Below are 13,739 nucleotides of genomic sequence, written 5' to 3' on the forward strand. Positions count from 1 at the left end.
TGCACAACATTCCTATAATTAATTTTCGCAGCACCTGTTAAGTGCTATATTCCTTATGCATGAAATAGGAAATTGTACATGAGGCTGGCAGTTAAAGCATCCTGACAGTGTTCAAGCTAGAAATAGGAAATGCTGAGGAGAAATTACATGTGAAGTCCTGCTTCTTGTCTGGAGTGGGCATCTTATCTGGAGCTCTAAATTAAATCCTAATCTCTACCAAGTGCTTCTAACATACAGCTACCCTTCTGGATTCCGATAAGTAAATGATCCTGTAAGTACTGATGCCTTGTTCCTCCTTTCCCTACGAAACACAGCCACTGGTTGGGCCTCCTCATTAGGCTGTATGCAATTTGTAAATCCCAGCAGCTTGAGGCAGTGAAGAGATGGTGATGCTTGGGTTTGGGAGGTAACAGTGGTTTTGGTGACTGAGAAACGTTACCGGTAAATGTTAAACAGTGGGCCCTTCAGATGGGTCATGCTTATGTTTTTGTCTGAATCCTAAACTTGTCTTTATGTGCGTCTATTCTGTTCGCGTATTATCAGCAAAAACTTAATTATTAACAAGTGTGTGGAACAGGTATAAAATTGGCAGCTGTTGTGGGCTTATGAGTGATCTGCTGTTGTCCTTCAGTGGTGACCTCATAAGAGTTCCTCTTAAAGGTGATGAAGTTTGAGCTCTGCAGCTGCCAGTGAGGGTGTTAAATTTGAGAAAGTGAACTGGCACCGCTCCATCCTGTATGTTGAACACTTAATTGATGTGCAGCTGAAGTTCTGTAGTGCAGCTCTCAATAGCCACTTCTTATCTGAATTTCTGTCTAGACATTTACCTTCTTTTTTAATGACTAACTTTCCTGAAGAGCAGCGTAGCTGCTGTTGCGGGAGTGGCAACTAGCTTCTGTGCTGGATCGGTGCATCCAGAGTCATTAAATTCAGTGCAGGCCATTGGGAAAGCATGAATGAGACTGCGACTTGCTTCTAAATGGTCTGCTGATTTTTTTGTGGTCCTAGCAATTAAAACCCTCTTATTCCCAGCCTGTGTGTGCAGGAAGTCATTGAGATAGCCTGCCAGGGTATCTTTCAGCAAAGTAATCATCACGTAAGTGAAGCACTTGGCCAATGTTGCACCGAGTCCAAGATTTAAAATAAGGACTCCAGAAAGTAGCTGCTAATTTTATCTGGTTTCAGAGAGGACAAAGTAAGTGTTTGACTTTGCCTGTTCCTGCAGTTTTTTTTTTTAATGCAATACTTTGTGGCCAGAACTTCTGCATGAGCTGTGAATCTTCTGTAGAAACAAAAAAAAAATCACTAGAGAAAGTGTACTTTTTAAGCTGTTGTGGAGCTTTGGTATTGGTATGAGACCATTTTTGGACAGGTATGTAATCTTAAACTATACGCTTCTTTTCTTCTCGTGCAGTTTCAGTTCTCACTGGTCTTTTGGTTATTCCTGATGAAAAATGCAAACCAAATCTGATTTAACTTCTGACTGTTATTTGCAGGATGGGATTGAACCCATGTGGGAAGATGAGAAAAACAAGCGAGGAGGCCGATGGCTAATTACACTAACCAAGCAGCAGAGACGAAGTGACCTTGATCGCTTCTGGCTAGAGACAGTAAGCATTATGGCCTTAAAAGTCACAACTGAGGAAACTTTTATTTATAGTTAACACTTTAACTGCTCTGTTATTGCTGTATGCCACTATGAACTTTGAATTTCCTGCCAGCAGAGCATCCACATGCGGGCTGTATTTTATTGACAGGCTGTACTTGAAGCATGATTTTTTTCCAATTTTTCCCAATTGATGCTCAGTGTAGTTGTATGTTACTGAATACTTTCTTACAAAGGGCAGTGATAAGGATGATTGTACTAACTTTTTCCTGCAGAGTATACTAGACATATTTGCAGAGCTATCAGTAATACTTTGTCTTGAACGTAACTCCCAAACTTATTTTAACTGCTCAAGGATAATGGTTTGTTTTACAAATACTCTTACAAGTGGATGGTTTCCAGGTTTTGGTTTTGCTGAAACAAGTTTCAGATTTGTTTTTTCTTCTTTCTGTACTTGTCCTAACACTAGGGTAAGAAGGAATAGCAAAATCTTCCTGTATACTGTAAAAGTACTTCTTTCCCATTGCTACTATCTGTTCTGGGGTAGATTTTTTCTGAAAATTAAATATATTTCTAGAGATGATATGTGTTGCAGTAGATGTATTGTGGAAAAGAATACAACTGTACTATCTAGGAAACAGCTAAGAGTAGTCTAAAAGATGCTAACAAGGTCTGAGTTCTAGGGGCATCTCTTACAGGCAGTATAATGCAAAGCAATTTCATAGAAATAGTTTTGTTTTTTTTTTTACTCTTCTTCCCTGATTGTTTGTTTGAGAGGAAAGCATTCTACCTCTTGAAAGGGAAGAATGGCCTTCAGGATCAAAGCAAAGATGTCCAAATACAGGAGCATTTAGGATATTTCTACTCACTGTAATTGTGATTTGAGGAAAGGATGATGGGCATCATACTACTGGGCACTATGATTCTACATGAATAGACAAGACTCGGGCTATATGCATTTGGGCTTTCCACCTGAATATCTGTCATTCTGACTCTTCAAAGCCACTTCATGTGGATTGGAAACATACAGTCTCTATAGATTTAGGCTTTGCTTTTTGTGTACTAACAAGTAATGGCACAGCCCAAATAGCCAGGTGACTGATAAATGCTCTAGATCAATCCTGTCACTCCTAATTCCAGTAACTATTTGTAACTCTCTCCAGTAAAAATCAAAGCCTCTTCCTTTACCGCTTCCCTCTGGAACAAATATTTATTAAAGTCTAAGAATCTTTACCATTAACTGTAAACTAAACATCACTTGAAGACTTTTCCTCTTGTATAGCATTCATGAAAAATGTCCTTGACTGTAGTGCTTATTCAGTGTGGTGGTCATCTTAGCGTATATATCTGCCGAGGCTGTTGATGAGTATTTTTGAATGTTTATGGGTGGTTTAGACTTAAACATTTATGGCTTTCATTACTCAGTGAATATGTGCATGCTGCAGTTGGGTGTAACATTTAAAGTGTGTGTAGTTAAACGTAACTTTCTGTTGCCTGGATGAAGTCAGCCATTGCAGCTCTGGGGTGCTGAAAGACCTGCTTTGTTCAATATGTTGCAAGAGTGTTGAATTTCCAAATGTCATAAGCAATTCTAGAAAATGAATGTAATGGCAGTATACTTAACGTGTAACGTGCGAGTGAAGCAAACAAGTATTCGTTTGGCGATAAATACTTCAGTGTGCAGAAGGATAACTACAAGAAGTTCAGCTTTGAATATCTAAAAATTGCTTGTTGTATGATTTGAAAGGTGAAAACTTTAAGCATCGCTTTCACAGTTGCATAGTGACATAACTTAATATGAGGTTCCTGAGGTGTTACCGCCTTTGCCGTTTCCAATGCCATTAGAAATCTGTGGGGATATTCTTGTGTAATTCATATACTTGTATTGTTGCAAGTGCACTACGCTGTTCACAATGACTGATACCCACTTCAGAGTCTGTGGGAGCGCTGAAGCTTCTTCAGTGTGTTGATAGGAAATAATGCTTCATTAGATTGCAACTTAGATGAAAAGTGGTGTCTGACTCTACCTTTGAATTGATACATTTCAGAATTGAAGTTGGATCTTGTATAGCTGCCACATTGCCCAAATAGTTTTACACAGGTTCTTCCCAGGTAATGAATGTAAACTACTAAAACATCAGATTTGTCTACCTGTGTGTCAAGTGTACTTTAGAAAGAAGAATATATTCCTTTAATTCTTAATGTTTTTGGCTTGGGAGAGTGGGAGACATAAATGATCATCTCTCAGAACTTGCAGGTGTCAGGACAGGAGAAAAACTTGAGGAAGATACCCTACTGCAACTGAGTTAACAATTGCTTGTAATGCTTGAAATTTTAATACGATACTCTGATAACTAGAAGGTTATTGTTCCATGGCACGTGGCTATGAGCAGTAAAACATAATATTCCTCAAAGTCCTTCTTGTACACAGTGTTTTGTCTGTGAAGTGGGATTCCGACTTTGAACTGCTACTTTAATGGTTAATCTTTATTTTGTAGCTGCTGTGCCTTATTGGGGAGTCATTTGATGACTACAGCGATGATGTGTGCGGTGCTGTTGTTAATGTTAGAACTAAGGGTGATAAAATAGCAATATGGACAACTGAATGTGAAAACAGGGATGCTGTTACGCATATAGGGTAAGTAATGCCACTTGCGTCTTGGATAAATGTGAAGTAACAATGCATTTAAAGCCAGTTAACTTGGTTAAATGTGTGCTTTTGGCAAATGTAACCTGAGCAGAGCTGTACTCCAAATTCAAGTAACTCAGTAAAAAATTGCTTGCTTTCTGTAGTTTTTATGGGCCTACATAGGAACTTTGCACCACTGTACTCTATTTGCTGTAGCTTAGAAATGATCAAGAATTGAACACAAATCTTAGCAGAAGATTTTTGTTTCAGAATGAGGCATCATAAGTAGTGCCTGTAAATAGTGCAGATTCTGTTGCAGCATGCAGTGGCTAACAACTAACTATAGAGCGTTGGTAAGCTTATTATTGGGAAAGCAATGCTTGGAAATAGGAGATGAAGGTCGCTGTAAGTCTTAAACTTACCGGGATGTCCTTACATTTGAAGGAAGAGAATAGCTGGATAGTGATGTGCTACAAAACTCTACAGATGTTTTCCTGTCTCTTTTGTCTGTTTAAATATAAAGCAAATAAAATGATGCTGGGTTTCATAGGTTATTTGGCATGTGTAATAGTATGCTCTAGTCTTCGTAGGTAAAAGACCATACCCATCTTAGATTATCATGTATCTCTACTATGGAAGATACATGCTATGGTATTCTTCTATTTAGTAAGTATTGCTAAAGCCAATGGATTCCTTTTCCTGTGGTATTAATGCTTCAAAGTTAGCTAGTGTTAAATTTGTCATTGAAGGCCTCTTGAATATTTCCAGTGGCTCTTTCCAGTTCAGCAAATCAGTCTTAGGCCAAACTTTAACTGTCAGGCATAGCAGCTTGCTAACACTTCTCACGTATTGGGTGGCTCTTCTGACACATCCCTCCTTGGGCACCTCTGAATCTGGTGAGGTCAGTCTCACAGTGACAATTCAATGGCAGTACAATCTTGTTCAGTCGTGAACGGTGATTAACAATATTAACAATAGACAAACTACTGTGGTACACCTCCTCTGCTGGTAGAAAATATCTGCGAGGTTTAATGTAAGGTTATCAGAGTGCACTTTTTAGAATGGCATTAATGATTAACAAAACAGCTAAGATACCTCTGTTAGAGAACGAACTGCAAAAGTTGAGATTTTTGCAAACTGACGCAGACTTGACACTACACAGTCCACTACCTGCTGTCACGTTGCCAAAGACGCTACATCTAGCTTTTATTTAACAGTTAAAATTGGAGTAGGTTATGGTCCTGTAAACTGCCCCATTATGATCAGGGTAAGTTAAAATAATTAACTTTGTGTATAACTTTGTTAGAACAAGCCTGTTCAGCTGCAGACTGTGGTTTAGTCAGAGCTTGCAACCTAGAGCCAGTAGTGGCTTGCATCTCTTACTCTTTTCTAAGCAACACAGTGTGTAAGGGGCTACTACTGCCTCTGTCTCTGAAGTCAAAAGATCCAAGCTGAGCTTTTTCCTAGAGCTCGTTGGGTAGCTGCCCATGACGGTGCTGTAATGAACTGGAGGCTGGGGGGGGGGTCCTGCTTTCTCTAGGTAGTTAAAGAAAAGACAGCAAGTCTGTTCAAGTGATGTGTATAGTGGTAACAAACTGTGTTCCAGGGAATTGCTTTTTTAATTTGGTTTAGGTTACTTTATCACCTCTGGAACTGTGGGCCTTGACTTTTTCATAGCTCTTTTGCTTGTGTGTGTGGGATTATGGCTTGATGATACTAATAATATTCACGTAAATGCAGCAGAATCCCTGTGCTTGATATTTATGTAGCATATTTCTTTTGACAAGAGCTTGTCCTAACTTATATGGTAAGTTATTGTTCATACAGAACTGTAAGCTGATTTTTTTGATGCAACAAGCTAGAAAAATTGTTTAACGTCTTTATACCTGAGAAAATGATTCTAAATAGGTAACTATTTTCTCATAGAAGTGTCAGCAGATCTTGAAAGCAGGTGTCCTGTTACTAATTCCTTCCTGAGAATTGTGTTTAAACTGTTGTTCTGTTTCTGTTCTCCAGGAGAGTATACAAGGAAAGATTAGGACTTCCTCCAAAGATAGTGATTGGTTACCAGTCCCATGCAGACACAGCTACTAAGAGCGGCTCCACCACTAAAAATAGGTTTGTTGTTTAAGAAGACACCTTCTGAGTATTCTTTCATAGGAGACTGCGTCAAGCAATCGAGATTTGGGAGCTGAACCAAAGCCTCTTCAAAAGCAGAGTGGACTACATTTAAATTTGATTTCCATCTAAATGTTGCTAAGATTTGTGAGAAGTCTCATTCGCCTTTGTCTTGTACTTCTGTGTTCAATTTTTTCTATTTTGGCTGAAGTAACCATTACCAATCAGAATTTTAGTACACTTCACCCCCCTGAGTCATAAATGTTTTCCTGGCCCACTCTGTGATAGCTTGGTAGAAACATTACTATTACAAAAAAAAAACATTTGTTTATCCACAGTATTCAGAAAAGTTGCATTTCTGTACCTGCAGGAAATTACTCTGTTTTACATTTGCATTGTATGCAGTAACATTTTGCTGGTTTGGAAAAGAGTATGGTGCATACAGTTTTCTAGCATTTTTTTATACAGCATCACTTTTGCTGTAACCTATGCTGATGGCTGCTAGATTAATTTATTTGTTTTCCCTATTTGATAACATTAGTGATATTTTGATTTCAGTTGTTTTTGCTCATGTAACATTGGTGAAGAATCTGGGAATATGACAAAGGTGGAATAAACATTAATTTTGTGCATTCTTTGGTAATTTTTGGTTTTTTGTAACATCAAAGCTTTGATACAAATTCATGCATTTCAGTCAAATCAGTGATCTGTTTGTGTGATTTCCTAAACATAATTGTGGATTTTTTTAATGTAACACCATAATTTACATTCCTTACTAGAAATAGTATGTCTGTTTTTGTATCTTATGCTGTATTTTAACACTTTGTATTACTTAGGTTATTTTGCTTTGGTTAAAATGGCTCAAGTAGAAAAGCGGTCCCATTCATATTAAGACAGTGTACAAAACTGTAAATAAAATGTGTACAGTGAATTGTCTTTTAGACAACTAGATTTGTCCTTTTTTTTCCTCCATCTGTACAGCAAGTATTTGTACTTCTTGTGACAAGGCGGTCTCTGCTGTGGCTTCTGTTGTAGTGTCTTCCAAGAAAGATAAGTCTGGAGCTATAGTTTATTGAAACTTAATAAATCTTAGATAGCACCCTAAACGAAAGTGAAATGATATTGATGTGGCTACTGTTTTTTCTTAGTGGTTGGTCTAATTGATTATGGTTTGCGCTGTTTCTCTTTTGACTTTGGTGCGTACCAAGAAATTTGAAGGTACTTGGCAGTTTGGTTGCAGCTGGTAACTACACTAAAAGCACTGAAGTGAATGACTCTAAGTATATGAAGTACAAGCAAAGCGCACAAGATAGAGACGTGGCTGCAAAGCGGAAGTATGAGGAACTAGGTAGTTTGCTATTACGCATGTCTTGCTATGAAACAAAACTTTTGTTGGTCTGAAAGATCCCATGGGAGATGTAGGTTTGTTTGACATGCAGCATTAGGGGGAAATTTTGGAGGAGGCCATGGTGTTAACTTCTTGTTTTGAGTACAGTGTAAGAAGCTTTTTCTTTATAAAAGTAGAGTATACAGCAAATTAATGCTGTTGTTAATATCCTAATTTTTAGTCCTTTAGGATCTTGCCAGGGCTATATAGCTCTCTAGTTAAACTTAAAAGCAGGTGCGTATGAGTTTTTTTGGTCATTAAGTGATAACTCAAAGCAAGTTTAGTCACTGCGGTAATGAAGCTTTAGTTTAATCAGGCTTTTAAATCTGCCTCTGATTAAGGCACTGAAATGTTTCTACTTGCATAGATAGACTTAAACACTTTCTTGCACGTTTTTTTTTTAAGAAATATGTTAAGTAGAGCATTAGGTGATACCAAAAAGGCATTACGTTAGCTTCTGAATATCTTATATCTATTTCGAAGAAACACGTAGAGTAGGTATCTATATCTAATGATACTATGCCTTCAGTATTGGTCACTAACCAGGATGGATGTTGGAGGTGCAGAGCTGTTAGGCTGTTTGTAAGCTGGTTTCTGTGGGTTCTGGTGTAACTGGTTGCCTGCCCTGATTCTGCAGGAGTGCTAAGCAAGGTGGGTTTGTTTGATAGGACCATTCATAGGCTGTAGTAGGCCCTACCTGTCTTACAAATTACTGCTCCAGTTAGTCAGCTCTTCAATTAAAGTAAGCTCAAAGTTCCTGTAAACTATTGCTGTTCTGTATCATCAACCTCAAGCTAAGTAATACTTAAACAGCTTTGACACTTCCTAATAAGCTAGTGTGCATCCTAAATCAGTGACGTTCGTATGCTTGGAAAAGTTAAGATGAACTGGTTTCCTGAGTGGTAACATTAGATTGTCTAGCTATACGTAACTTCTTGTCTAGCTGTCTGTAATTTGGGAGCGCTGTAGCTAGGCTTGCTAAAAAGAGCATAATTCAAAAACGTAGGTAGTGCTGTCCTTTTGTAAAGAACTTTGAGTTTAAACCAAGTGCTCTTGTGAAAAGGATAGAGTATTGTTTTTGTTTAATTTCACTACAAGACTGAATATTGTTCAGGGTAGCTGCGTTTTGTTCATCTAGAAAGGTGGTTGATGGTATTTTCAGTGTGGTCTCAGGTTTCTGAGCCTGTGCCTATTTAAGCAGACAGCTGACTTGCACCATAATTTGAAAACTTGCAGTAGGTTGAGCTGAGGTTGCTCAAATAGTAATTGCTGTGTTTCTAGGAGACTCGAGTGAAAATTAAATTACATACTTGCTTTATCAAATATCTAACTGATGCCTGTGACTTCTTGCCAGAAAAAACAAGTGACCATGAACCTTGTTCTCTTGAACTTGCAGATAGCTTTGTGCTGCATAATGTTCTTCTGAATATAATGGTGGTGTTTGTGTTCTATAGGATACTGTGGGAGAAAGCTGAGAGCTGTCCAATCCGTGTATTAATAAAATAGCCACAGGCTTATAAAACAAAGAGGTAGTAAACATAAGTTTGTTTACATACCTAGTTTTGTACAAAATATTTAATGTCATTAAACTTTTAGGTAAATGGGTAGCCGTTGTCAATTTCTTGCAGTAAGCCTGAGGAGACTGAAGAATAAATGTCTGAAGCATCAATTCTGAAGTGTTTTTATATGGTACAGAACCAGTAAAACAAGGAAAGAAAAAACTATTGCTGTATTCAAAGAGGTGTAAGAAAGTGCCAAAATATAGCCTGGGAAGAAGGGGGGAAAGATGAGGAATGTGTGAATTAACAGCATCTGGGTGTACTGTAAGTCTTGGAACATGCAGTGCTTTTCATTGTCCCTTGTCCAGCTGTGCTGTCACTGTCTTGTGTTTCAGGCTGTCTGTAGCTTAGAAAACTTAATTTTTAATGAGCTGCCCAAATTCTGGGAGTTTGAATTAGTAGTTTTTAGCAAACCTTAGACTGAACTCAAAGCTTCCATCCAATGTAATGTTACCTTTTCCTACAGAAAGGCTTGGAAAAATTCTCTGGACTCCATGGGACCCTTACTAAAAGCCAAAAGCATTGTCTCAGCCTAGTAAAGTGACATGCATTTTCTCTTGTACATGTAAGTCTGGGCCTGATGGATTTAAAACTAGATTTCTTTGAAGAACATTCTGCACTGTGGAGTACTAAACAACATAGTTGAGCGTACAAGTTAAATCCATAGGGCTTTCAGACTGCCTACCCATGAAGTTTTAGATGACTTCCCTGTGAATCCATTGCCCTCTTAAGAACAGTCAGTGGTTTCTACAATTTTGAGTGACTAGCATTTAATCGGGTCTTACAGTAAAGTTCTTGTGTAGAACATGTGCCTTTCCACATTGAGCAAAGTGTTGTCTTGTTTGGGAACTTTGTGTGTCAAGAGTTTACTTTGTTTAGGTGACTTGATGTTTTCTGCTCATGCTTGTATACTTTCTTCCTCCCTGTCTCTCAGCTGCCAGTTCAGAAACAAATGAAAATGACATCAGAAATAAAGAAAGGGTTTATACCTGGCTATTCCATTTTGAATCTGTCCCAACTAGACCTGGTGAGCAGGAGTGCAGAACATATTAGCAAGCAGTGTGGAACCAAACCTGTCTTAGCTATCGAATGCACCTGCTGAACCTCTCCATCGCCATTTCAAAGCTCCAGAAGCTGTTGAATTTTGAACATAATGCGTTTTGATCTCTCCGGTGTAGTTGCTTGAACAGAATTACTGCCCTTCAGCCCTGAAAGTTTTGTTTTCTACCAGAACTTGTTTGCTGGAATCTAGTTCTGCAGCAAAGCCTTTAATAAGCACTTAAATCCCTCCCCATATAACAAAACCCATGGTCGTTTCTGTTCTTGCCTGGTCGCTGCCTGGCGCTTCCCAGAAGACCATGGGATTCCCTAGCCTTCCTGTTCTTGAAATGAAGCAGATTCTGATGTCCAGAGCTAAATGTGAATTGTGGCTGAGCACATGATTGTTTTGCTTCCCAGCACTAACTTGTTTTTGTGTGATGCCTTAAATGTTAAAACAAACAAACAAAAAAAAAAAAACATTCTGGCTGAAGTCGATCTGTTGGTGTCAGTTGCCTGCTAACCAAACATAACTCAGTCGTCTTATTCCCTGCTAGTACTGAGCCAGTGATGAGTTTAACCATGCATTTGTGGGGTTTGTGATCACATGTGCTCCTGTGCTTTTCCCATCTCTTTTTTTTTTCTAAATCCTGGTCCTTTTCAACTTTATTAAAATGTTTTTAATAAAGGTAAAAACTACACTGAGTCTAGTCGCTGCTTTTTTGGTCACTATGATGCTATACTATGTGGAATTCCACCTGTTGCTAAACCCAGATAAAGACTGTGTGACTTCTTTGGCATAATCTGCTTAGGGGATTTTCCTTTTTTTTTTTTATTTTTACCTCTAGCCATGTAAGTATGATAGCAAAAATGATACTTGAAAGTGTGTGTGAATATATCATAAAAGCAAAAATGACTCATCTATTTTTTCAAAGTAGAAAATGACTGTTTTGTTATTTCTAAAGGATTTCTTTGGATGACTTTCTGTAATGAATTCTTGGATTTTGCTTACAGTAGGTAGTTAACGAAAAAATACTGATCTGATGTTGTGCCTGTTAGTGTTACCTAGGAATTGGAGCCAGCCTCATAGGTAAGGTTTGGTGTTCTCTGAAATAGAGCAACTTTTCTGTTTGAACTTTCTCTTCCTTCGTACGAACAGGGTAGTTATCTTAGTGCATCTCACCCTGAGCCATATAAATATGCAGAAAGTATAATGAGAAATTGAAAGGTACTACTTTATTTCTGTAGTTTGAATGAAAATAAAGCTTCTGAGGAACTGAATGTCTCTGCTTCTTGACTGTACGGGGTGTTGAGAAATGCAAATCCAAGGACAAATTAGTAGTTGAAATGTGTTCAGTCTTCAGTTTGTTGGGGCTCATGCGTAGTTTGTGCCTCTGCAGCTTGTCCACAGGTTAGCCTCGTTCCAAATAATGTGCGCAGCATGGCTAGAAATGCTGCTGACTGCTCTTCCCTTGTTTATCATAGTTTCTCCAGCAGGAAGAGTGAAGCCTGAATACACTTGCATAATGGTACCGGCTATCGGAGGACTGCAGCTGCTCTTCTCACAGAAGCACCTGGGTTCCTGCTGTGCCATCCAGTGGCATTAAACAGCTGGAGGCAGCACCTTCAGCTGGCACGAGGGCCTGTAGGCAATTCTCGGGGGGCTTCACAGCCAAAAAGAAACTTGGAAACTTGCTCTGTAAGCACATCGTTGAGCAGCTGTCCACTTAGTACTGGAGATTTTAGCGGGACACAAGACTAGATGTTTGCTGTAAGCTCACTTCACCACAGGGCCTCAGTTCCTGTGCGTTTGCAAAATGGTGATGTTCCTGCGTAGGTAGGAAATGGGGCCCACTGCCTTGCAGAAGTGGAGATGCTGCTTTCAAGTCTCCCTGAACCTGCCCCAGTCCTTGCCTTCATTCCCTAAAGGCAAGGCAGGAATAGCCATAGTCTGGACAGATGCTCTCCAAATTTGGGGGGTTAAAAAAGCTTAAAAAGGCCTTACAGTTACTGAAGTCATCGATGGAGGGCGAGGAGGAGGCGGGGGTGAGGCCAGAACTAAGGTTTCCTTAGACCACGAGGGTTGTTTAAAGGTATTCTGGGAAGTAAAAACTCAGAGTGGGATTCAAGCACCAGCAAGTTTAGCTGGGAAGTAACGTAATTGTAAGTCTAACTCTTTGTTGCAAGGAAGTGGTATTCCTTCCTTTTAAATACTTCTGAACAGTTCAAGTCTTTTTTTCCTGGAGTCCATGTGTACACCTGCAATACTTACAGAAACCTTCCCTCATAAGTAGCCCCATATGCTCAAACTAATGTTTGTTAAAATTTGTGAAGGTCACCTCTTCAGATCATATGGATTTGTCTCATCTTTCACCTTCATTACACTGGGAATTTACTCATTTTGTTTTTAATTTTTGTTTTTTTTTGGCTTGTAGTAGAGGTGTGGACTAGTCATAAGCTGCAAGAGCAGTCAGCTGTTTGGGGCTGCAACACAATTTTTTCTGCATTTGGGTATAGGTACTTTAAATGGAGCAGTTGGTCCTTTCATACTTTGGTCAGGTGTGAAGATGGTGAAAAACTAACTATACGGTGGTTTTCGTGTGTTTTTATTCATTTATTTATTTCTACCAGAATTCTGGGGCTTTTCCTTTGCTGTTCCTTCACAGATGCAGCGCTGCTGAGGCTTCCCTCCCTGGCAGTGTGTGCAGTGGGTCTCTCCCCTGGGGGGGGTGCTGGTGATAACTGGGGTGCCCTCATTTGGAGGCAGCTCTCAGCAGCTGGGATCTGGCTGTACTCTGTAAGTTTTTGCCATGGGAGCTGCCAGTTACCTTCGTTAAGCTCCAGGATGGAGGTGAGGTTTTCAGCTCTACCCTCTGAGGTCGTGTCCACCAACTGGACCTGTATTGTGGTGTGGAAACGTGCTCTCGGGCCTGATCCACCTGATGTTATTGCACTAACCCTGTCACTTGTAGGATTTATTTATTTATTTTATATTGTGATACAATCCAGAACAAGTATTCATGTGAAACACTAGGTCTCCTGCCAGAACATGATTAATTCTGAACGCAACCCCAGCATTTCCTCAGTTGCGCTCTTGGGGCTACGTTTCCACTGCACTGAAGCAAATGGTATAGGGTCATCTCTAATAAAATTCTTCCAAGGCAACTCAGTCCTTTTCTGCCCTAAAAAAAATAAAATAAATGCACGGCCTCTTCCCCATGTTGTGTCAGTTCGGAGGGGCCTTTTCTTTCCATGCTTTATAACACACAAAGACTCAGGACTTCCCCGGCTTTGCTGAGCCCTGCTCAATGCTGGGTGCTAAAATGTTTGACGGGTTTTTGGGTAGCGTGTTGGTCAAGGCACCTGCTTCCAGGCTGGGCTGGGTGCAGCTGGGCTTGGCTC

The 13,739-nt window shown here is 39.5% G+C and overlaps 1 protein-coding gene across 4 annotated transcripts in view; it reads left to right on the forward strand.

Moving 5' to 3' along the window:
- EIF4E (eukaryotic translation initiation factor 4E) overlaps window positions 1-7,459 on the forward strand; it is a 31,232-nt gene extending 23,773 nt beyond the window's left edge. For all 4 annotated transcript variants that reach the window (XM_083835614.1, XM_083835615.1, XM_083835616.1 and 1 more), the window contains 3 exons: window positions 1,497-1,610; window positions 4,105-4,244; window positions 6,252-7,459. In XM_083835614.1, the coding sequence (XP_083691740.1) occupies window positions 1,497-1,610; window positions 4,105-4,244; window positions 6,252-6,366 (369 nt within the window). In that variant the 3' untranslated portion in view covers window positions 6,367-7,459. The remainder of the gene's footprint in view (window positions 1-1,496; window positions 1,611-4,104; window positions 4,245-6,251) is intronic.
- Window positions 7,460-13,739: the final 6,280 nt, after the last annotated feature.

Source organism: Anser anser (genome assembly GCF_964211835.1).
Source record: "Anser anser genome assembly, chromosome: 4".
Classification (NCBI taxonomy): domain Eukaryota; kingdom Metazoa; phylum Chordata; class Aves; order Anseriformes; family Anatidae; genus Anser; species Anser anser.